At 33.2% G+C, this 27058-nt stretch overlaps 1 protein-coding gene across 1 annotated transcript; it reads left to right on the top strand.

Moving 5' to 3' along the window:
• The first annotated feature begins 5837 nt into the window (after nt 1-5837).
• Nucleotides 5838-24754, top strand: LOC133309544 (uncharacterized). The gene is made up of 7 exons (XM_061510326.1): nt 5838-6450; nt 6535-7703; nt 7927-8214; nt 8299-8505; nt 8617-8626; nt 18401-18764; nt 24667-24754. The coding sequence occupies exons 1-7, from the start codon at nt 5838-5840 to the stop codon at nt 24752-24754; spliced, it is 2739 nt and encodes a 912-aa protein (XP_061366310.1).
• Nucleotides 24755-27058: the final 2304 nt, after the last annotated feature.

Genomic DNA, 27058 nt, shown 5'->3' with positions numbered 1-27058 from the left:
CATGATATTACGATGCTTTGTGACATTAACATATGTTCTTCTTTTCCTAATGATATAATGCTAAGTTCTTTTAGTAGAACTAGACATCTTTAGTAGATTATTCAACCGATTGAATTCATAATAATATGAAATTCATATTTTATATTCTACAAAGGATGGCAGAGATGGAGGAGAGCTTAATGAGAGGGATCTTGACTAAGATCATCTCCTTGATGAATGAATATATCATTTAGAATATGTGGGGACTTGACAGTTCACCAGCTATTACCTATTTTGATGGAGTCCATTTATTTGGGATTACATTTTGTTATCTTTATTTCATGAACATTGTTGATTGTGAACTGATTTTGAGACTTATTTTAGATGTTTGGATTTGGATGAGTTTAGATTGAATCTAAAACTCTAAATAATTATTTTGGTATATTAGTCTCAGAACAGATTCATGATAATGATGATTTATTTATTTAGATTGAAAATGACGATTGAGTTTAATATTTTACTGTTAAAACTCTTTGATTGATCCGAGTTAATTGTCTTGGACTGGATGTGAATGATTCATATTTGTTTGAACATTACATTGATCACTCTATTGGATTATGTTGTATGGTGAACATAGGAGGAGATTGTTGGATATATTAATAATATAATCCAATGGTATGTTTGCATACAAACCCAATAAGTGAAAACATGGTTATTTGGGTTCATATGAGCTGGAGTCCAATAGCTTGTATTATCTCTAGAGTTTCTTAAGCTAGAAGTAACATTGTTGAGCATTCCAAACTAAACTTGATGTCTTGTGGTGTAATACTTCAAGCACCTTTAAATCTTTCTCTCTCAAACTCATTACCTCCAATATTTTCTTCCCGCGCTAGTGGCGTGTCAGCAGTGCAGTTGGAGCAATTAACTTTTTCAGCATTCCTGTTAATATTTTGCTTTACCAAAACAAATTTTTTTCTCATATTCTCAAAAAATTCATTTTACCAATATATTCTTAATAACCATGATTCTCAGCAAAAAAAAAAAAAAATTAACTTCATCAAACGCCTCCAAAGGGGTAAGAGAGAATCAGCTCTAGAGGCCGCGACCGAAAAAGAGTAAAGCTCTGTAATCGAGACCTTCGAGACCAATTTGAAAGTAGGAAATTGAATGAATAATTGGCCGAAGGAAATTAATTAATAAAAATACAATGAGAAAGATTATATTTTATAAAGTTATTGTGTACAAACTCTTACAAATTACATTATGTATTTCTAGAAGTACACTAGTTTATATTATATACTTCCGAAAACATATAGTGTAATTTATGAAAATTTATAATTTACTTTTATAAAAGTATCATTTGCCAAATACAATACTTTCAACTATTCAAAACAACTACGTTATAAGAAAGTTATGGAATCTGCACCCTTATGTTTGCTTCCTAGTAATTATGGTCACAATAGTGACAATACAATATATGAGAAATAATTAAACACATTTGATTACTGGAAACAATAATTACATGTACGGAAGTTATAAATTTGTGTGGTACTCTATTGTAACGTTTAGACCGAGCACAAAAAAGAATGGAATGGAATGTTTACCAAAAAAAAAAAATGGAATGTTCAAAGCACTTCCTTTATTTGGTTAAAACAAACTTAATAAATTCTTTAAAAATTTGGAAATCATTATGTAAAAATAAAATAAAATTTGGGATGATGCTTAGCTATAAAAAAAATTGGTGATAATTGAATTTCAGAAATATAAGATTTATATTTTAAATTTAATTTGCAAATTATCACGACTTAAATATGTCAAATTTATCTCATAAAATAAATAAAACAAGGATAAATAAACACATAATAAACAATCATTATCAAAATCACAATATTTACAAGTAAAGTAAAAATTAAAGATAGCATACGAATTAAAATATTTAAGATAATTAAAGGTTTTAATATTTCTACAGTAAATGTAGATAATTTATCTACATTCGCTCCCAAAACGACGTCGTTTTGGGTTGAAAAACGAAAAAATTATAATAAAAAAGACTATTATCTGAAATAAATTATAATTACAAAAATACCTTGATTTTTGCCTCAAAATGACGTCGTTTTGGACTCTGTAAAGAACCAATTCTATCCAAAAGCTTAAGCTGTTGGGTGAGGCTATATTAATGGTTTTATATATCTCAACACGTCCCCTCACACGAAAGCCCATTGGACTTGAAGGGTGGACAATGCACAAGCCCACCTACATGTGTGAACAAAGAAATTCCACTTGAAAGAAAATGGAGGGCGACGAGGATCGTACCCGGGACACGAGGCTCTGATACCATGCAAAGAACCAATTCAACCCAAAAGCTTAAGCTGTTGGGTGAGGCTATATTAATGGTTTTATATATCTCAACAGACTCAATGTAGATAAGTTATCTACATTGACTGTAGAAAAAGCGAATCCTTAATTAAAAGCAAAAACCAAAAGACTAAATTACAAAAAAAAAAAAAATCAATTTGACTTGCAAAGGAATAGGCAAGTCAAAATCAAGCCATCTTTTAAGAAGTTGTGATTTGGTTTATTTTAATTAATAAAAAATTGATTCAAATTGGAGTAATTCAAACAAAGCAAACAATGTTAATAAACATTTCAATCAAGAAAATAAAGTAGGAAAAAGAAATGCATAACAAAGAAATAAATTAAGGATCCGTAACTTAGGTCTGAGCAAGTGAATCTTACGCGCTTGACCTTTTTTCTCTGAAAAAGTTCCGATTGCTATGGGAGAAACACGTTCGGCGTCGACGGAGGAAGAGGATAACCTGAATCGAAGTATAAAGAAGCCCAAAGGCGTAGCGATCCTAGATGATCTGATGGACGAGCGGATGCAGGGAGGAGATCTGGGTGATCCAGAGATGCATGCTAGGGGAAAAGAAGATCTGGCGGGAAAACCTCATCTCCCTAAAAAAGTGCTCAAGGATGAAGTGGGATCACAGTATGGTGGATCCTTAGGGAGATCTGGTAGAATTGTCTCATATAGAGATAAGCTATTGAGGCTTAATGGTGCTGAAGATATGTCGGATAGTGAAGAAGACTGGATGGCCAGGCAACGTAGGGAGGAAGATGAGGAGGATATGCTGGAGGATGGAGTTGGAGATAGGAAAGACGATCCACTGTGCCCGTCCTTAAAGTTCTCGAGGAGTCAGCACAAAGAAGCCTGGAAACAGTGGAGAAAGGCACTGATTATTAAGCTGCTGGGGAAACAGATGGGGGCTAGGTTTCTAATGACTCGTTTGGTTAGATTGTGGAACCTGGTGGGTACATATGAGGTGATTGATATGGATAATGGCTATTTGGTGATCAGATTCCAAGAGGATTGGGACTACAATCATGTGCTTCATGAAGGACCATGGATCATTGCTGACCATTACTTAATTGTACAACGATGGAAACCTTTCTTTGATCCGTATAATGATCAATTGAAGAGGCTGGCGATTTGGATCAGAATCCCAGGTCTTCCACTGGAGTTCTATACCACTCAGTACCTCTGGATAATTGGCAGTATGTTTGGGAGAACGCTTAAGATTGATAAGAACTCTTTGAGAAGGAATGAGCTTGGTGATGGTGATATAACTGAAAGAGGCAGGTTTGCTAAGATCTGTGTAGAAGTTGATCTTCGAAAAAGTTTCTTATCAAAGTTTAAGATTGGAGAGCGGGTTATGCATGTGGGATATGAAGGTTTGCATATGATATGCTTTGGTTGTGGCATGTATGGGCATAGAAAGGACTTATGTCCTAGTATTGGTGGACAGAAGTCTAGTCCTGAAACTGGTGATACTTGTACTAAGAGTCAGGCTATGGAGGTGAAGGAAAAAACTGTAGAGATCCAAAAGGAGGAGGAGGCGTTTGGTTCTTGGATGGTTGTCCAGAAGCCTGGGAGAGGGAGGAAGATGAGAGCCTCTCTGGTTAATCAATTAACCACCAAAGAAGATAACCAGAATCTGGAGTCACAGGCTGCTACTGTTGGGGATGGTGAAACTGTTGGGGATGTAATGCTTACAGATAGCCCAACTGAGGAAATAACTCCTGAGTTAATTATACAAACAGGTGACAAGAAGGATGTGGTTCCTAGTAAACCCGAAGGAGGAGGGGGTATTGAGAGGAGAGCCAAAGGATCACATCTTAGTATCCTATCTTCAGAAGTTGAAAAACAGAAAAGAAGTGGTATAAAATCTGGATCCTTAAAGGGAGGTTCTATGGGACCTAGTGGATTACAAAAATATAAGTCCACTCCTAAAGGTCCTGTAGCTAGGAGCCAGTCCTCTGAGAACCAGCCTCCCAATTCTTCGAGTGTGGGAGTGCAAAAACTGCCTACTAGGAGTAAGGGTTCAGAAGGGGGGGTGCTGCAACCTTCTCAGGATCCGAATAACTTAGCCTATGGGAAGGTCAAAGGGGATAAGATTACAAATATGCTGAAGACTGGAGGATACAATCTGAATGGGTTAGAAGCTGATCAGGGAATTACTGGCCTAGGAGGGGCAAAAAACCTTGTTGTATCTTGATGATTCAATCATTGGTGGTTGAGGTACTAGGTACTTTTTTGTCATTTATGTTTATGAATCTTTGTTCATGGAATTGTAGAGGAGTAGGGAAAAAAGAATTCACTGCCCTGATTAGAGATATTAAATATAGGTTTAAAATAAAGGTTCTAGCACTACTGGAAACTAAAATTCAGGGTGCTAGAGGAGATGTTATTGTCAAGAAACTTGGTTTTTCAAAATTCTTTAAGTAGGAGGCTGTGGGCTTTTCTGGTGGAGTTTGGATTCTATGGGATGATAGGGATGTTGAGGTGGAGGTAATTAAAACCCATCATCAATATGTTCATACTAGGATTCATTATGTTGAAGATAAAAGGATGGAGTTAGCTACTTTTGTGTATAGGAGCCCGAGGAGGATAGAAAGAATAAAGCTTTGGGAGGATTTGATGGTTATTGCTGAGTCTGTGGTGGGACCTTGGGTCCTGATTGGGGACTTCAATTCTGTCCTAAGGCAGTATGAGAAGGTTAGGGGGCTTGATGTTTGTTGGAGGAGCATCCAGGATATGCAGGATTGTCTTGAGAAGTGTAGAGTTTATGATGTTGGGTTCAAGGGACCTAGCTTCACTTGGAGGAGGGGTAAATTACAAGAGAGGATTGATAGAGCTTGTGCCAATGAAGCATGGAATGTGGCTTGGCCTAACAGATTTATAGCCCATTTGCCTTTCTTTAGCTCTGATCACAGGCCAATCCTTATTAGCAATTTCCAGGCTTGTCAGGAGGTTAAGGGGGCTAAACAATTCAAGTTTCTAGCTGTCTGGCTTACTAATGCTGATTTTGGTAGTATTGTCAAACAATGTTGGGATAAGGATACTGACTGGACAGAGGCAAGAAGTGAGTTTGAAACTGTAGCTTCAAAGTGGCATCAAGAGGTCTTTAATGAGGAGATGAGACAGAAGCATAGGATTTATGCCATAATTCAGGGTCTGGACTTAAAGTTGGAAGCTGGACTTGACAGAGAGCTTGAAAGACTGCAAAGAGATCTTTGGAAGGATTTGGAAACTATTCTACTAAGGGAAGAATTGAACTGGTTCCAGAGATCCAGAGTTAAATGGATGAAATTTGGAGATAGGAATTCGAGATTCTTTCATTCTACTACCATTGCTAGAAGAAGGAGGAATAAGATTTTTGCCATAAAAAAATGACCTTGGGGAATGGACAGCTGACGCTAAGGATAAGATAGAGACGACTGTGCAGTATTTTGAGAGGCTGTTTTTGGAAGATGATGGTTCTCATGAAGAATTCCCCATTAAAGGTGTTTTTCCTAAAATGGAGGATCAGGTTCTGAAAAATCTAGCTAGATCTCCTGATGAGGTGGAGATAAAGAGCATTGTGTTTAAAATGGGTAGATTTAAAGCACCTGGTCCAGATGGGCTTAATGCTGCCTTTTTTCAATCTCAGTGGCATCTTGTTGGCAAATCGGTTTGTGAGCTAATCAGAAGTATCTTTGATGATCCTAGGAAGATTCAACTGGTTAACCAAACTCACTTGTGCTTAATTCCAAAGGTTGATAATCCTGAGTGCGTGAGGGATTTTAAACCCATTAGTTTATGCAATGTGTCTTACAAGATAGTCACTAAGGTGATTGCTAATAGATTAAGAAACTTGATGCCCAGATGGGTTGCTCCAAACCAGTGTTCGTTTGTTAAGGGGAGGCATAGTGCTGATAATATAATGGTTGCTCAAGAAATCATCCATTTAATGAAGAAGAAGAAAGGTAATCAAGGATGGATGATGATCAAAGTTGACCTTGAGAAAGCCTATGACAGGCTGAGTTGGTCCTTTATACATGATACCCTGTCTGAACTGGGTTTGCCTGGCAAACTGATTTCCCTCATTGACAGTTGTGTTGGGACTAGTGAGCTAAACATGCTATGGAATGGTTAACCCACTAAATATTTCAAACCATCCCATGGAATAAGACAAGGGGATCCCCTATCTCCATACTTATTTGTCCTATGTGTAGAAAGGCTTGCTCACCTTATTCAAGTAGCTGCTGATGTTAAAGCCTGGAAGCCAATTATCCTGAGGAAGGGAGGTCCTCCTATATCTCATTTATTTTTTGCCGATGATATCATTCTCTGTGCTGAAGCTGCTTTGGATCAGGCTCATATAATTAATCAAGTTCTTAGATTATTTGCTGTGAGTTCTGGGCAGAAAATTAATCTTGAGAAGACTAGAGTATTCTTTTCAAGGAATGTCAAGTTTGGTAGAGCCAAGGAGATTAGTGACTGTTTAGGGATAAACAGCACACCTAACCTGGGAAAGTACTTGGGAGTGTTTCTGAACCACTCCAGAGTCAGTAAAAATTCTTTTGAGCATATTCTGGAGAGAGTCAAACAGAGAATGAATGCTTGGAGTGTCAAATCCTTATCTCTAGCTGGGAGACTCAAGTTGGCCAAATCAGTGTTGTTTGCCATGCCTACCTATGCTATGCAAACAGCCTGGCTGCCCAAATCGGTTTGTGAGGAGATAGAAAAGCACACCCGTGGATTTATATGGGGATCATCAAAAGAAAGAAGAGGTACTCACCTGGTGAAGTGGGAGAGAATGTGTTCTAATAGACAGTGTGGAGGAGTTGGGCTGAGAGAGCTAAGAACCTTTAACCAAGCCTTTATTATGAAGGTTGGGTTTGGGATGCTGGCCAACAAGAATTCTCTGGGAGCCAGAATACTGAGAAATAAGTACAAGCTGGAGGATTGCCTTCTGCCTAATATTCCTAGGAATGATAATGCTAGTAATCTGTGGAGGGGCATAAGTTCATCTTGGAATCATATCCTGGCAGGAACCAGAATTATGTTGGGTAATGGTAAGCAAACTAGATTCTGGTTGGATTGGTGGGTGCCTGAGGTTGGTAAGCTGGAAGGTTGGAAGGTTGCTTGTTGTGTTAACCAAGATGGTGAGTGGGATTGGGGTAAATTCAATATATTCCTCCCTAAGGAGGTTTGTGAAGCCATAGCCAAGATGGAGAGTCCTAAGGAGGGAGATGAGGAGGATAAGATTTTCTGGAAGCCTTCTAGTAATGGTTTATTTACTGTGAAATCTGCCTACCAGTTCATCAAGAAGGATGCTCCTGCTATGCAGCATCAGGATAGCCATTGGGACCTTGCTTGGAAGTGGAAGGGACCAGAGAGGGTGAAACATTTCTTATGGCTGTTGATTGGGAATAATCTGTTAACAAATGAGCAAAGAAGAAGAAGACATATGGGGGGATGAAGCAAACTGTCCTAAATGCATGCTTCCTTGTGAGGATTGCTGTCATGTGATGAGGGAATGCTATTGGGCTAAACAGGTTTGGATGTTATTAATTGATAATAGAAATTATAATTTTTTCTTCTCTGGTGACTTTCTGGATTAGCTTCAATTTAACTTGGGTAGAGGGAAGAATAATAATCATGACCAGAGTTGGAGGCTTACTTTTGGAGTGACTTGTTGGATGCTTTGGCAAGCTAGGAATAACATGGTGTTTAGAAATGAGAACTGCTCTCCTGAGAATCTATGTCAGAAGATAAAGATTTTTGTGCAGAATGTAATTCATGCTGACTCTGTTCTGGATGCTGCAGCTGTTAGTGTGGTTATTAAGGAGGTGGATATGGTACTGTGGAGGCCTCCACAAAAGGGTTGGATAAAGATCAATTCAGATGGGGTCTGTTCGTTGGATGGGTACAAATCTGGATGTGGATGAGTCTTAAGAGATAGTGATGGTAGATGGTTGGTGGGTTATTTGAAGAAAATTGGGCAAGGAAATGCCTTGAAGGCTGAATTATGGGGTTTGCTATTAGGTCTTCAAGTGGCTTGGGAGCATGGTTTCAGGAAAGTTCATCTGGAAGGTGATTCCTCTGAGGCTATTCATTTGGTTCAAGGTGATTGTCCTTCAGATCATCCTTTCTGTGAACTGGTTCATAGAATCAAGGAGCTCATTGACAAGCAGTGGAATGTAATTCTATCTCATACAAATAGGAAGGGGAATGAAGTGGCGAATTTCTTGGCTTCAAAAGTGGATCATAATTCTTGGGAATTAGTTATCTTACCTAATATCCCTATATAGGTTGTTTTAGGTTGGTTGAGAAGGATCTGATGGGAATTGCTAATCTTCCCACTGATCCTTAAGTAGCTGTTTTCTGTTTGTTTGTTTTTCCCTAATATCCAAAAAAAAAATAAAAAAAATCAAACATGCCAACAGAAAAATATTTTTGATTGATTTTGATATATATTTTTTATTTGTTTTTACTTTTTTAATATTTAATTACGAATTTTTTCGTGGACTGGTAAAGATAAAGTGTTGACAAAACATACCACAGAAAAATATTAATAGTATGTTTAGATTAATTTAATTTAGGGTTAAAAATGTTTTTATTAGAAGTTTCTTAAGAATTCTTAGAAAATTATTATTTTCTTCAAATAATTTATTTTCAAACATATACAAATTATTAAAGAGCATAACCCTGGACTCCTGGAGCAATTAAGCAATATTGCTCGGAAAAACAAAAAAGTAAGTGAAGGAGAACAAATGCGTACCTCTCGGTCACTTGTTGAAGAAACTCCAATACTTCAAATTAACCGAGTGAATATTTTTCTTGAGGAAGCTGACAGTAGTTCTTTTACGAGGTATGAAACCAAAAGATAAAAAATATGTAACAACTGTTTTCTTCCTTCTTTTTTGTATTTTTGGTGATGTGTGAGCTGGAAAATAAGAAGAATCTGTTAAAGCAAAGAACACTAAAACCAAAAGGCAAACAATAGCAATCTGCAACATTTTTCTTGTATTTTCCTTTACTTTTTCGGTTGAATTCTCCGTGTTTCATGAGCTCAGAATTAAAACAAGGAACCTCAAAGGCAAATTTAATACTCAAACAATCAGCAAGATGTTTACTCTTTTTCTTTTTCTATTTCTTTTTCTATTTTCATTTATACTCTGGATTTTTTATGCTGTATAAGCTGGTAAATACCAGGAGTTGATAGATGACTCAAATAGAACTTATAAAAGAACAACAAATTTGTAACTCTCTTTTGTTAAGGTTTTTCTTTCAAACCAAAGCAATAAACTCTCTTTTGATTAATTTTGATATAGATTTTTTATTTATTTCAATTTTTTTATGATTAAATTTGATTTTCTTATTATCAAGTCAATATTAAGTGTTCACAAAAAATACCAAATAAAAATATTAATAGGATCTTTAGATTAATCTATTTTTAGAACTAAAAATATTTTCAATTAAAAATTTCTGAAGAAAGCTTTAGAAAAAAAGAATATTTTCTTAGGATACCAATATATATATATATATATATATATATATATATATATATATATATATATATATATATATATCTTAAATTTATTTATTTTCAAACATGTTACAAATTAATAAAGAGCATAAAACCTCTTGCCCGCACGTTCTTCAACAAGTATAGCGATGGAAATGACTTCTGAATCAGAAACCAAATAATCTGCAGCAAAGATGATAATAATTAGAATAATATGAACATAAATTAAAAGATTTCTTAATGAAAATACAAGCATAGACAGAGAATTGAGCTCCTAGATGTACAACATAATCGGGTGAAGGAGAACAAATGGGTTACATCTTGTCACTTGTCGACGAAATTGCAACACTTGAAATGAACAGAGTGAATAAGCGGACAGTACGCAATTGCTTAACTTCAAGAGCTATAAGATACCAAAAGGTAAACAATATTATGAAACAACTTCTCTCTGTTTCTGTTTTTTTATTTTTGGTGTTGTATGAGCTGGAAAATAACAAAAATCTGAAAGGCAAACAACCTGGGAAACAATACGCAACCTGGAATTAAAACAAGAAATCTGTTAGTTTTTCTGCTTTTTCCATGTAGTTTTTTTAGTTGGATTTTCTGTGTTTCCAAATCTCAAAAACAAGAAAATTGGAATCAAAACAAGGAATCTCAAAGGCAAATTGGAATATTCAAAATGTTTTCTTTTTTCTTTTTTCGTTTTTTTTCTTTGGGTTTTTTGGGTTGTATAACCAGTAAAATATGAAGAGTTGATTGAAGACAAAAATAGAAACCGAAAAGACGAACATTAGCAACGGTCTTTTATTTTCGATGTGCATCCGAAGACGGAAGACACTGTAGATATATGCGAATATGTATCGATGTGCATCCCCTAGAAAAATTTAAAGATAATTCTACTTGAAAATAATTATCAAACAATTAAAAAAAATAAAAAATAAAAGAAAAAAAGAAACCAACAACTACTAGAAATTTATGATAACTCTGAGGGGATGTTTGGGAAATGGTTTATTTTGACTTTTGAGATACTTAGGAGAGTGATTATGAGTTTTCAAAATAATTATGTTTGATAGCACATTTCAGAAAATTTTATACAGAAAGTGATTTTTTTGAGATTTTATTTTATATGTAAAATATGGGATAGGATATTCTGACACCCAAGTTATATTACACCCATGTGACACCCAGTCAATCTCATCGTTAGATCACTTATGTTGATCCAATGGTTATATTTATTTCCATCTTTGTATGATCATGATTTCCCAAATTTAATATTTTATATTTATTTTTACCTTTATATGGTTATGATTTTCCATATTTAATGCTTTAACTTTAAATTTGGGAAATCATGACCATACAAAGATGAAAATAAATATAACCGTTGGATCAACATAAGCGATTTAACGGTGATATTGACTGGGTGTCACATGAGTGTAACATAACTTGGGTGTCACAATATCCTATCCCGTAAAATATAACCCAAAATGTCATCTCAAAATACCACCAAAAGAGTAATATTCTAGAAATGCCGGGTGATGAAAAAATGTCACAAGATTTTTCGGACAAAATTAACCCTCCTGTGTTTTATTGCACTACAATGGTTGAATGATGTTTTCTAGAACAGAGATTTATGTTGCTCTCTCCTTCGTGGATTTGGTTTCCACCTTCAATTTTCTAACCAAGTTCGGATGTTGCTACTTTCTTCTCGGCTGCTTCTACAGGGTTCTTAAATTTCCCGGTATGTTTTTGATGTTTGGGTTCTGTTTCAAGGTTTTGCGGCTTTCTAAGGGTTCGATATGCTTCCTCTGCGATTCTGGAGGCTTACCCAGAATTCATTTGTGCTTGGAGAAGGTCGTTTGGGAAGTGTCTAAGCCAAAGGTTGCACCTTTGGAAAAAGGGTGTGACCAGAATTCGAAACTATCGATCAAGAAGAGCTCTAATGTTGCACTACAGAAAGTGAATGCTAATTCGTAAGATGGGTTGGAAGGGAAGGATGAAAATGAAAAAAAGGTTCGTGATGAGGACGAGGTGCTTGATGTAACGTCGATGAGAAAATTAGTGAAGAAAATCAGGAACAAAACTTTGAAGAAAGGTTGACTCACAAAACACCAGATTGATCCGATTCACAAAATATAGGGTAGTTTTGTAAAATTACCTTACATTTCCAGCAATATTTAATAATTAACCAACCCAGCATTAGAAAAATTAACTTAATATTTTCAAAAATATTTTGACCTACCAAATTTTTTTATGATAATATTTCTGAAAAATTCATATTCTCACCGTATTTCTTTAGCCTCTATCAAACACCCGTAATTGTACTATGGAATACGAAATCATCCAATTTTTTGAAAAGGTATTATTTGGTTCAATTTAATTAACAAAAGAAATTTTTTTTTTCAAAATGGAATAATTCAAAGTTCAAACAAAACAATAATGCTAATAAAAGATGTAAAAGAAACGTGTACGCCAGAAATAAATAAAAAATGGCAATTACAAAAATAAAATAAAATCAAACATAGCAAGTGAAAAATTATTTTTAATTAATTTTGATGGGGGAGATTATATTTATTATTATATCTTTTACTATTTTTTACTACTAATCTTGTTATCGTTAGATCAAAATCAAATCAACGACTTTGACTTGATGTTATTTTGTAACTGTTAATTTAATTTTGATTCAACATTAGCAAAGTTGGTAGTAAGCGGTAATAAAAAAAATGGTGTTAAGTATAATCTATCCAAATTTTGATATGTTTATATATATATATATATATATATATATATATATATATGTTATATTTACAAATTTTTTATTACACTATGTCTTATCGATAATACACTCTTGAATGAAATCTTACCGATAAGACATAGTGTAATTTGTAAGTTTGTAAAAAAAAATTGTCAATATAACTTTTCTATATATATATATATATATATATATATATATATATATATATATATATATAACTCTTTAATTTTCACTTTTTTACTATGGACGAGTCAAGATCAACGGTTGACAAAACATGCCAAGCATATAGTTGGAAGACGCCATAAAATTAGATACATGATTCCATCGATGCGCATACGGCATACTGCTAGAAAAATTTAAATATGATTCTAGTTGAAAATAATTAGAGTAAATATCATTTTTGATTTGTATCAAAAAATACGGTTTCTACTTTAGTCTCTTACAAAAATAAATTAGTCAGTTACTCCATAACAAATTCAAGGTAGACCCATTTTAGTCCTTTTGAGGGACTAATATAAGTCTTTTTTGAATTTGTGAGAGAGTACGATTTCAACTAAATGGGTTCACTTTGAATTTGTTAGGGACTAATTGACTAATTTATTTTTGTAAGAAACTAAAGTGGTGACCATGTTTTTTGTTAAGGACTAAAAAAGTATTTACTCAAATAATTATAAAACCAATAAAAATGAGAAAACAGTTGCAGCAATGATTTAAATATGGGTTTATTGTTTATTATGTCACTGGATGGTCAAGTCAGTATTAAACTACGTCGTTTTGTTTATTTATTTCTTTATATTTATTTCTTTATTATGATTCTATTTCTCTCTCTTCCTTTATCACCATGGATTCACTTTCGTACGGTTATGATTTAATGACTGGACAAATACTTATATCCAGTGACTTTACACTCATCAAACCCTTTAAATATTGGCACTTAATTACCGGTAGACAAGCATATTAAACTTGACAGTTTTAATTTGCAATACAACTATAATTGTTCAACATTTCAATTACATCATCATAATGCATCCTAAAAATGAAAACTTTTATAATGCATTTGTCTCATTTGTCATTTGTCAACTAATTGTAACAATTGCAAAATATACTTTAGATATTAGGGGAAAATGACAGCCAACAAACTGTAACAATAAAAAATGTGATTTGTCTCAATTTTTTGAGTTGAATATTGTGGTTACAATATATTTGCTAAACATTTCACATTAAATTTGGGAGTATGATTATTTATAGAAAAGAAAAGAATTTCACAACAATCATGTGAAATAAACTAAAGATTTCTATTTCAAATTATAATAACTTTATTGTATTAAATCTATCTAATAAATAAATAAAAGCAAGGATAAATAAACATATAATCATTAGTAAATTCACAATATTTACGTGTAAAGTAAAATGATAAACACAGCATATTAACTAAAATATTAATGATTAAAAGAAAAAACCGAAAGATGAAATAACAAAAAAAAAATACATTTGGCTTGCAAAAGATTTTTACGCTCAACGTGTCTGTTGGTGAAATAGAAAATTCAAGATCATGCAAATTTTGAAAAACTTGTAAGTCAGTTATTTTTTATTTTTTTATTTTTTTGTTAGGAAGTAATTTGGTTGATTTGAATTAACAAAAGAAATTTGTTTCAAAATGGAATAAATCAAACAATGCAAAATTTCTAATAAATATTTTTAACCCTGAACATAAACTAGATAAAATAAATGTGTAACAGAAATAATTCTTGCATACCAACCAAAAAAATAATTTTTATACATGTATTTTTTAATTACTTTCGCATTTTTATTATTTAAATTTGAATTTTTTTTGTGGTGCGGTAAAGATCAAGTATTGACATAACATACAATATAGAAGTATTAATAACATGCTTAGATTAATTTATTTTGGGACTAAAAGTATTTTTATTCAAAAAAAAATTTAAATAGATTGAGAAAATATTTATTTTTTAAAGAATTTATTTCCAAACATGTTACAAATTATTAGAGGGTATAATTCTCTGTGTATCAAAAAAGAAAAAGAAAAAAAGATAGAGTATAATCCTCTTACATATATGAACTAAGAAAATATGGGTATTAACGAATAGTTGGGTAGTAGGAGAATGTTTGGTATAGGATAAGGTTTGATACCACAAGACTTAATAATATAAGGCTTGATTGTATAAAATTTGATTAAATTTTAATACTATCCAGCGTTTGACATGGTATTGTATAAAATAATATATTACATATGATAATATCATCAAGTGTTTGATAATGCACTCTATAATACTAAATAGTAAGGGGTTGGTTTTTTATGCAGTGAAACTTATAGGAAAAATTTAAAAAAATCCTATAAGTTTCCTCAATTATCATTTACCCTCTCACAAATTTTTTGAATCATTTATACCTTTACTTAATGTTTTTTTTATCACTTATCCCCTGACTTAAAGTTTTCTTATCAGGGTAAGTGATAAAAAAAATTTAAGTCAGGGGTAAATGATTTAAAATTGTGGGAAGGGAGTAAATGATTATGAATAAAGTTATAGGAAAGTTTTTGAAATTTTTCTTTATCTATATTGAGTCTAAAACGACGTTATTTTGAGCAGAAATATATGTGTTTTTATAATTTAATTTATTTTAGAGTTATAATAATCTTCATCATTATATTTTTTTTAATCATTCAATCTCAAAATGATATTGTTTTGGAAATAAAACACATAACTTATCTGCAATAACTGTAGAAATATTTTTCTAAATAATAACTTAAGGGAAAAACGTTTGTCATCTTAAAAGATATATTGACGCATATTTGTAGATTTTTACATTCTCTCCGTATAATTAGAAAGAGAGAGAAAGTGGAGGAGAGATAGTGTAAAAAATCTCCTAATATACATCAAAATGACATCTTTCCATATAAAATGACACAAAATTATAACTTTTAAAATGACAAATAATTTTTCCATATACGGAGTTATGAACAAATATTAAAAAAAATCTTTAACAGACGACAAGCATGGATGTCAAATTAAAAAGGTTTTACTCTCCTGGTACAAAAGAATTGAGTAAAAGTATTTCCAAAAAAAAAAGAATTGAGTAAAGGAGAATAAATGAGTACCTCTGGTCACTTGTTGAGGAAACTCCAATACTTGAAATGATTAAAGCGAGCACTAAAGCTGATGGTAGCTCCTTCACAGAAGTATGAGATCAATAAGTAAACAATATGAAACAACTTTTCTCTCTTTCTTTTTTGGGATTTTGGATGTTGTTTGAGCTGGAAAATAATTATAATCTGAAAGGAAAAGAAAATACAAACTCAAACAATATGCAACATGCATCTTCTTTTTTCTTTTAGTTTTTTGGGTTGGTCTTACTCAAAAACAAGAATCTGTAAATGGGAAATAAAACAAGCAATCTCTAAGGCAAATTTCAATACTCAAACTAGAAGACGAACAATCACCAACATGTTTTCTATTTTTATTTTTTTCTTAATTTTTCTTATTTTGGTCTTTTGGGTTGTTATGAGCTGAAAAACAACAAAGTAAGCAAAACATAAACAAGGAATGTAAAAGGAAAATATGAAGAATTGATGACTCAAAACTAAAGCAAAAAATAACAATCAATCTGCATAAGGTAAAACAAATCTCAATCTCATCATCGTGTATATCTCAGATAGAACTCAGAAAGGACTCAAAGGAGGAATGGTGTTATAACTTATAAGCATGGTGGCTCTATATTTTGAAGGTGTAATTTCTCATAATGCAATTGGTGCAATATGCCCCTTCAATGGGTGAAGGGTCTATATATATGCAGAAAAGTATTCCCTAAGGATGAGAGAGAATGCCATAATCATTTTTGGCAACTGTCCTCACAGTGCTGTGTTAAGTAGGGAACCCCAAATAATGAAGAGGTGAGTTGTATAGGTGAGAGATTTTCTACTATGAAAGTCTAAAATTCTCATTTTAGGGATATGCAAGATAGTAATCCCTTAAATGGGGAGACCAGCCAATGGACCGAGGCCGTGAGGCTGGTTTAAAACATAGACAAAAGCAACCTATGATTTAGAATTTATATAGTAGATAAAAGAGGCCTAAGAATGAACACTTTTATAATGCAAGTTGTAAATAATTTCCAAACATCGATAATAAAAAATTGAGACCCAAATAATTGTAACAACAAAAAATGTCGTTTGTGTCATTTCTTTGAGTTGACTACCATGTTGCCAAACATTTCAAATACAGAAAAAAAGATAAAGCAATAGCCACGGCTAGTAATAGACAAGAGTATTGGGATATTCAAGTGTGATGAGTCCTACATTGGTTAATAATGAGCTAAGTGAAGAGTATATAAGTAGAAGAGACCCATGAACCCAATGCCTTAAGGTTTTGGGTTAAGACATGGTGTCAAGCCCACTTGCTGTACTTGGAGTAACTTGGCCCATTGGTGGTGGTCCCCCGCCACGGGCTTCCCCTGGACCTGCCTAACAATTGGTATCAAAGCCATCGTCATATTGAATTATGAGGGAATTAAGTTTTGTGATTTTTATATATGATGAATCATGAAAAGTTTTGTTTTATTGTCTTTTGGCATAAAGTTTATTATTTTTTGAACGTGGGTTCCATCTTATGTATTTTGTATTAGCTATGTAGTGTTATTTTTGTTCCCTGACGGTGATTTTTTGGTTTTGGAACAAAAGCTACATTTAAAAAAAAAAACTAGGATTCACAGTTTAATAAGGGTTTATTATTTAAATTTTGAATCTGTGAATAGATGGAATGTTTGGATAAATTTTGGCTTTATAATCGATGAGGTTTTGTTGTTTGAATTTTTTGAATAAACAATTAATTCTCTTAGAAAATTTGGACTCACGGTTTGAAAGAAATCAAATGTTTAAGGTCTTTGGTTTTGGGTTTTTCCTTATATTTGATATTCTTTGTTAAAAGCTAAATATAGTTTATTTTTTTAGGTATTATGCATCATTTTCAAGCTTTCATTTGAAAAGGCTTACATGTGCGTCGATTGTGCATTAATTTTTAAGACTTATAATGAAAAGGTATTTATTGTATGCATCATTTTCAAGCTTTCATTTGAAAAGGCTTACATGTACGTTGTTTGTGCATCATTTTTTAAGCCTTATAATGAAAAGGTATTTATTGTTAATGGTATAATGATATCGTAGGTATGTATATACATTGAGGATTGATAAAGAATAATTTTCTTTATTGTTGTTATTTTGTTTTTAAATGGGTTTATTATCCCTAAAGATTTCTATTTGAAATTAAATATGATAGATTTGTTAGCCGCCACAGTGGCCAAATTTATAAAGGTTAATTTGATTTCAAATAGGTTGGTCATATAAATATATTTTATTTATGCAAATAATAATCGGCCCACAGGAAGGTTATTGTTTGGCCAAATAACATATGTTGTGTGATCATGTGTGTGTTTATTGCTTATGCGGATAGTGATCGGCCCACAGGAAGGTTATTATTTGGCCAAGTAACAAACATACCTGTGGTAATAAATATGTGACAATTATCAAGAATTCTCCATGTAATTCATAGTCGGCCCACAGGAAGGCTATGATTTGACATGACTTATTGTCAATGTTTGATTACTACATTAAGAGTACCACTTACAAGTTGATATTTTTGTCCACAGACTAAATATTAATGTTGTGCTAGGTATCTTATAATAAACTCATTTTACTTCGGATTAATTGTCTATATCATGTATGTAATTTATTTATGATGGTGTTTGAATATATATGATATGACATGTTATTAGTATGTTACTTTTTTTGTTCTCTGTATAGTTTCTGCTACCGCTGCCAATTATATTGCTCAAATGAATATGCTTCCAATGCTTAATGGAGCAAATTTCAAGCTATGGAAAGAGAATGTGGAAATTGTTCTCGGCCGCATGGATCTCGACAATGCGCTAAGGACTAAGAAACCCACTTCCACTCAGGAAAATCCAAACACAGATAAAATTGAGAAGTGGGAACGCTCAAATCGCATGTGTCTAATGATCATGAAACGTTCCGTTCCGGAGGCGTTTAGGGGCTCGATTGTTGAGACTACTGATGCCAAGTTGTTTCTGAAGGAACTCGAGCAATACTTTGCTCGAAATGAAAAGGCTGAAATTGGTCAAACCTTTTCCAAACTCATAAACATGAGGTATAAAGGAAAGGGAAACATAAGGGAGTACATTATGGAAATGTCTAATCTTGCTGGAAAACTAAAGGCATTAATTAGAGCTGCCCTCTGAGTTGCTCATGTACTTAGTTATTATCTTTCTTCCTGCACAATACGGTCGATTTGTGGTGAGTTATAACACTCAAAAAAAAGAAAAAGAAAAAAAATGGACTCTTAATGAGCTCATTTCTCACTGCGTGCAAGAGGAAGGGAGGTTACAGCCAGAGAAGACTGATAGTGCTCACTTGACATCAACCTCTCAAGACAAGAAAAGAAAGAGAGCTAAGTATAATGCGGATGCTTTGCCAAAAAAAAGCAAAAGAAGCAGGACCAGGAATTCACATGCTTCTTTTGTAAGAAATCAGGACACATGAAGAAAGAGTGTTCCAAATATAAGGCATGGCGCGAAAAGAAGGGTATGACTCTCACTTTAGTTTGTTGGTACTGGTTCTGTGGCACAAGCGTTTAGGTCATATCTCTAAATAGAGAATTCAGAGGCTTGTGACTGATAGAATTCTTGAACCCCTTGATCTGGATGATTTTGAGGTGTGCATTGAATGCATAAAGGGGAAACAGACAAACATAAGGAAAATAGGTTCCAACAGAGCTTCAGACGTCTTAGAATTGATTCATACGGATATTTGTGGACCATTTCCTATAGCCTCTTGGAATGGTCAACAATACTTTATCACATTCATAGACGACTATTCAAGATTTGGATACCTATATTTGATTAGAGAGAAGTCACAATCATTGGATGTGTTCAAAGAATTTAAAGCTGAAGTTGAACTTTAGTTAGGCAAGAAAATTAAGGCCATTAGATCTGATCGTGGTGGTGAATACTATGGTAGATCTGATGGATCAAGTGAACAACGTTCAGGGCCCTTTGCGATCTTCCTAAAGGAGTGTGGAATCGTCCCGCAATACATAATGCCAGGTAAACCTAGCATGAATGGTGTTGCGGAAGACGAAACCAGACTCTTAAAGACATGGTGAGGACTATGCTTAGTCATTCTTCATTGCCAGAATCACTTTGGGGAGAAGCACTAAAGACTGCAGTTTATATCCTTAATAGGGTTCCTAGCAAAGCAGTGACAAAAACCCCTTATGAGCTATGGAATGGAAAGAAACCTGGCATAAGGCATTTACACATTTGAGGTTGTCCAACAGAAGTAAGGCCTTATAGGCCAAATGAAAGAAAGTTGGACTCAAGAACAATCAACTGCTATTTTGTTGGATATGCTGAACGCTCTCGAGGCTTTAAGTTTTATAATCCCACTACAAGATCCTTTTTTGAGACGGGAAATGCCAGATTCCTTGAGGATGTTGAGTTTGGGGGGGAAGATAAAATAAGGAATGTTGTCTTTGATGAGGAAGAAAATTATATTTCTCTTCCTAATATTGTCATCATTCAAGATGCAATCACGAAACAATCAATTAATGATCAGGTCCCTGTTCATGACATTGTTATGGAACAGGCTTTGGTCCCTGACATTGCTTTGAGTCAAGACAATAATGAACCACCCCCTATGCCACCTATAGAACAAACTCAACAAACTCAAGAAGTGCCATTAAGGAGATCCACTAGAGAAAGGAGAAATGTAATTCCGGATGATTATATTGTGTTTCTTCAAGAGCATGAAAATATTTTAAGCTTGAAGGAAGATGATCCAATCAACTTTCAACAAGTCTTATAAAGCTCTAATGCTCATAAATGGATTGATGTCATGAAAGATGAGATGCAATCTATGAAAGACAACGATGTTTGGGATCTTATTGAGTTGCCTAAAGGTGCGAAACCTATTGGTTGTAAATGGATATTTAAAACCAAAAGGGATTCCAATGGCAACATCGAAAGATATACGGCACGTCTAGTTGCTAGAGGTTTCACTCAGAAAGAAGGCATAGACTATAAAGAGACTTTCTCTCCGGTTTCTACGAAGGACTCTTTTAGGACAATAATGGCGCTTGTGGCTCATTTGGATTTGGAGCTACATCAGATGGACGTAAAGATAGCATTTCTCAATGGTAACATTGATGAGACAATTTATATGGTGCAACCAGAAAACTTTGTATTGGGAAATTCAAAGTCTATGGTTTGCAAATTGAAAAAGCCCATCTATGGCCTTAAGCAAGCTTCTCGTCAATGGTACCACAAATTCCATCAGGTTATTATCTCCTATGGCTTTGAGGTGAACTTAGTGGAAGATTGTGTGTATCACAAGTTCAGTGGGAGTAAATTCATATTCCTGATACTATATGTTGATGATATCTTACTTGCCAGTAGCAATATAGGCTTATTGCATGAAACCAAGAAACTTCTCACTAAAAATTTTGAGATGAAGGACCTTGGTGATGCATCTTTTGTCTTAGGTATACAGATACTTCGAGATCGCGCTCAAGGTATCCTACGGTTATCACAAAAGGCCTACATTGAAAAGATTTTGGATAGATTTGGCATGGAGGATTGTATACGCCCATATCTAGGGGAGACAAGTTTAGTCTCGCCCAATGCCCTAAAAGTAAGCTTGAGATGATAGAAATGACAAAGGTACCTTATGCTTCGGTAGTAGGAAGCCTTATGTATGCCCACGTTTGTACTCGCCCTGATATAGCATTTATAGTGGGAGTGTTAGGAAGATACTTGAACAATCCAGGAATGGATCATTGGAAAGCAGCCAAGAGGGTTATGCGGTATTTAAAGAAAAAAAAAAGATTATATGCTTACATATCGGAGGTCAGATCAATTAGAGATCGTCGGATATACTGACTCTGATTTTGCTGGATGCCAAGATAGTAAAAGATCCACGTCAGGTTTTGTCTACATGTTGGCTGGAGGAGCTATTTCTTGGAAGAGTGTTAAACAGACACTCGTAGCTTCCTCTACTATGGCCGCTAAATTTGTAGCTTGTTTTGAGGCATCCAACCATGGGGTATGGCTGCGAAACTTTGTCACAGGGCTGCATATAGTAAGTGGTGTTGAAAGGCCACTGAAGATTTATTGTGACAACAGGTCAGCAGTGTTGTACTCCAACAACAACAGAAGCTCTTCAAAATCGAAGCACGTCGATATAAAGTTTCTGGTTGTTAAAGAAAGAGTTCGGAGTGGTCAGATTTCCATAGAACACATAGGGATGAACTCCATGCTTGTGGATCTGCTTACTAAAGGCTTAGTGCCTAAGGTCTTTCACGAGCATACTGCTCATATAGGTGTTGTTTTGTTTGATGACACTACAGTTTAGTGGGAGTTCTTTATGTTGGTGTTCTATGTAAATAAATAAATGAAATATTCTTATGTTTGTTTTCTGCAGAATAAAGAATTCAATGATATTTTCCCTCTGAATGTATTATATTTTGTGCTTGTGTTTCTGCTTTGTGTATGCAGAAAATTTAGGATTGATCTCATAAAGATTAAAGAAGGACCAGTTGGAAATAGGCATGGTAAGATCACATTGCATGTAATTTCCATGCCACTCATCCATACTTGATCTATGTCATTGAATATATTGGTGCGATGACCATGGAAGGTTTAGTTACGCTTGAAAGTGACAAAAGCCGCCATGATCTCATATTGATATAGGAGGTGGACCAGATTGTTTCTAAGGAGGAATCTAAAGAAAAATAGCATACAGTTGCGCACTAAAGATATATGATATAATTATCTCAAGTTAATATGTGGCCGAAGTGGGAGATTGTTAGGAAATTATATTTTCTAATAATCATTGTGGGTCACATATTATATTAATAATTATATTGTGCTATTTATATATATTGAGTAAATTAAAGTGATCAGTTAAATATTTCTGAATAGATTCCTAAGTGAGTATGGGCTGAATGAGTGGATACCGGTGTTAGGCCAACTAGGTATAATGGGAGCTTATTGGCCCAATAATAAAGATAAAAACACTATAAGGGTTATGGTCCCCAAGACTTCAAATAACAACCCTAGTTTCTCTTCCCCATCAAGAGAGAGACGGCACACTAAGGAATTCGATTTTAGGGTGATTTGACTGAGGAAGACTACAAACCCCAAGAGACAAGATCAAAATTATTCCGCTGCAATGGAGACAGGTATGCCTCCACTTTTATGCTCTTATTTCTTTATGATTTGGTATGATGAAGCTTGGCTTGTAGGTGATAGTTGAGAGATTTTCTACTATGAAAGTCTAAAATTCTCATTTTAGGGATATGCAAGATAGTAATCCCTTAAATGGGGAGACCAGCCAATAGACCGAGGCCGTGAGGCTGGTTTAAAACATAGACAAAAGCTACCTATGATTTAGAATTTATATAGTAGATAAAAGAGGCCTAAGAATGAACACTTTTATAATGCAAGTTGTAAATAATTTCCAAACATCGATAATAAAAAATTGAGACCCAAATAATTGTAACAACAAAAAATGTCGTTTGTGTCATTTCTTTGAGTTGACTACCATGTTGCCAAACATTTCAAATACAGAAAAAAGATAAAGCAATAGCCACTGCTAGTAATAGACAAAAGCACTCTTAGAATGAAAATTTGTGTGTGTGTCTATATATATATATATATATATATATATATATATATATATATATATATAATGCAACTTGCAAATAATTTTTTAAACATTAATAATGGGCAATAATCTCTTTTAAAAATAAAAAAAATGGAAGAGTAAGGCAACCTACAAAATTTTCCATCGTTCCTACTCACACAAAGTCAGACTTGATGGGAAGTGGTTTTTTATAGATAATGGGAAAAAGATAACCCACTGATGCTAACAATAATAAATTATTTGTCTATTTCGCTGTGTTGAATATCGTGATTGCATTACAAATTGCCAAACATTTTAAACAGACTTCGTTAGAATGAGAAAGCAATAGCCAATACAGTAGTGGACAATAGCACCCTCAGAATGAAAATTTTTATAACACAACTTCTAAATAATTTTCAAACATTGATACTGGAAAATTGCATTTGTCTCATTTCTTTGATTTGAATATCCTGATTACATTATAAGGAAATCATGGAATCTGCACCCTTTTTTTACTTAGTAATAATTTTATTAACAATACAATATATAAGAAAGTAGTGAAACAGTTCTGCTTCCTGTGAACAATAATTTCATGTATCGAAGTTATAAATTTGCGATTTATACTTGTGGAGTTGTGGTGTACATACTCTAATGTAACGTTTGGTTCCAGGACAAAAAAAAAAATGGAATGTTCATAGTCTCCTGCTTTATTTGGTAAAAACAAGTAAAAAAATTCTTTAAAAATTTAGAAATCAATATGTAAAAACAAAATTAAATTTTGGAGTATGCTTAAGAATGGTGAAAAGTGAATTTAAAGTACCATGACGTGAAACCAACATAAGATTTATATTTTAAAGTTAATTTACAAATTATAATAATTTAAATTTATTAAAGTTTTCTCCTGAAATAAATAAATAATCATTATTAAAATTAATAATCAATATTTTCAAGTTACAATATTGACAGTGCGTTCTCTAACAGTACTACGTTTACTTTCCCCTAGTTGAGATCCAATTAGAGGTACAACATAACTGAGTGAAGGAAAAGTCTACCTCTGGTCACTTGATGAGGAAAGTCCAATCCAATACTTCAAATGAACAGAGTGAATACTAAAGCTGATTGTAGTTCCTTCACGAGATTGAACAATATGAAACAACTTTTCTCTTTCTTTTTCGGTTTTTTGATGGTATATGAGCTGAAAAATAACAATGATCTGAAAGGAAAAGAAAACTCAATCCGTAAGGCGAATTATTTTTTTAATTTTTTTTTTGGTAAACGTAAGGCAAATACTTTGAGTAAAAGAAATATAAAATAATCGGCAAATCTTTTTCTTACTTTTTTTTTTCTTTGGGTTATTTGTGTTGTACAAGCTGCAAATATGAAGAGTTGATTGAAGATGCAAATAGAAACCGAAAAGACAAACAATCTGGAATGCTCGTGTTCAAACTAAAGCACTAAGCTCTAATGGGGCGTTTGGTTGAGGAAAATTTTTTTGAATACTAAAAAAATATAATTACTAGCGAAATGGTTAAAAAGTGAGTTTGATAAGAAAATCTTAAAAAAGTTGATTGGTTGATCGAAATATTATCAGGGAAATTTATTCAAATTTGCAAAATCTATATTCGGGAGAAACTTCACACCTGTTTTTTTACTTCCCCAGTTATCTCAAAATACCACATTCAAGTGGTATTCTGTAATAGTGAATTTCATCCAAAAATCAACACAAAAGTCATTTTCTCATCTATACTATTTGTCTAGTATTTTTTTCAAAAACCTGAGCCAAACATAATATTTTCCAATATCTACTTATACTTTTACATCAATTCCAAAATAAATCTTCTAATGTGGACTCAGTAAACAAGCAATATGTGGGTTCCACGAATGATGATGAAATGGGAAAATTAAGTTTCAAGATGCCATAGATATATGCGAATATCCATGTGCGTCTTCCTAGAAATTATTAAATATATCTATACTTGAAAAAAACAATATACTCTTAATAAAAAAGAAGCAACGACTGCTAATGACAGCAAATAAATGTCATCTGTTTCCTTTTGGAAGTTGAATATTGTAATTACATTAGATATAATGCAAATTGCAAATAATTTTAAACCATTGATAATGCAAAACTGACTGCCAGCTAATCGTATCAATAAAATATGTCACTTGTCTCCTTTCTTCGAGTTGAATATCGTCTTTACTTTACATAATAATGCAATTTGCAAGTAATCTTCAATAGTTGATAATGGGAAAATGACAGCCAGCTCATGGTAGCAATAAAAAAATGTCATCTGTTCTCGTTTCTTACTGTTGAATATCGTGATTCGTGATTAACATATATAAAATTCAACTTGCTAATAATTTTCAAACTGGGTGACAGCGAACTAATGGTAGAATTAAAAAATGTTATTTGTCTGATTTCTTAGAGTTGACTATCGTTTTGGAATTAATTTGGTTGTGTTCTAAGAGATGAGAACTTCGCCAGTGAAGAAACCTCATGCGCAGCGAGAGCATGGACATCAAGATATAGTCACTAGCTAGTTAGTGTTGCTTGCTCACTTAATTTGTAATTCACACTTTTGATTTTAAATTGAAAAAAATTGCAACCAGAAATAGAACACATTTATGCAGACAGAAAACAAAGCAATAAACTCTCTTTTGATTAATTTTGATACATATTTTTTTTTTATTTCAACTTTTTATGATTAAATTTGATTTCTTATGATTAGGTCTAGATTAAGTGTTGACAAAACATACCAAATAAAAATGTTAATTGGATCTTTAGATTAACCTATTTTTAGGACTAAAAATGTTTTTAATTAAAAATTTCTGAAGAAAGATTTAAAAAAACAATATTTTCTTAAAATTATTTATTTTCAAACATGTTACAAATCAATAAAGAGCATAAACTTCGTTTATCAAAAAATAATAATAATAATAATTTTATCATAAAGTAGGAGATAACTATTATCTCTTACAGACTTATTCATGCCTTGGGTCCACTTTCAGGGGGAAAAGAGAAAAAAAAAAATTAAAGTGAGATCCATATTGAATTTATATTTGTAGAAAATAAACTTTTTCTTATCTAGCATAAAAATAATAAATTCCAAAAAAATAAAAAAGAGCATAAACTTCTTACATGAACGAACGCAGCGACTAAGCCGATTCCCGGGTTTTGTAAGGAAAATATGCAATATTGACGGCACACGTTCTTCAACAAGTATAGCGATGAAAATGACTTCTGAACCAGAAACCAAATAATCTGCAGCAAAAATGATAATAAGAATAATATGAATATAAATTCAAGAATTCTTATTGAGAATACAAGCATGGATATAGAGAATTGAGCTCCTAGATGTACAACATAATCGGGTGAATTAAGGAGAACAAATGGGTTACCTCTCGTCACTTGTCGACGAAACTGCAACACTTCGAATGAACGGAGTGAATAAGCTAATAGTACGCAGTTGCTTAACTTCAAGAGCTATAAGTAACCAAAAGGTAAACAATATTATTTCTCTCTGTTTCTTTTTTTTGGGATTTTTGGTGCTTATGAGTCTGAAAGGCAAAGAAAAATCAAACAAACAGGGAAACAATAAGCAACCTGGAATCAAAACGAGAAATATGTTATTTTTTCTTCTTTTTGCTTTTAGATTTTTTGATTGGATTTTCTGTGTTTTCAAATCTCAAAAACAAGAAACTGGGACTGAGATTCAAAACAAGGAATCTCAAAGGCAAATTGGAAAACTCAAACAAAAAGAC

The sequence above is a fragment of the Gastrolobium bilobum genome, unplaced genomic scaffold, assembly GCF_033153095.1.
Source record: "Gastrolobium bilobum isolate Gb01-03AN ecotype WA unplaced genomic scaffold, APGP_CSIRO_Gbil_v1 utg79595, whole genome shotgun sequence".
In the NCBI taxonomy this organism is placed as follows: Eukaryota; Viridiplantae; Streptophyta; class Magnoliopsida; order Fabales; family Fabaceae; genus Gastrolobium; species Gastrolobium bilobum.
Note: the sequence above shows the minus strand (reverse complement) of the source record. Positions and strands in the feature narration are given on the sequence as shown.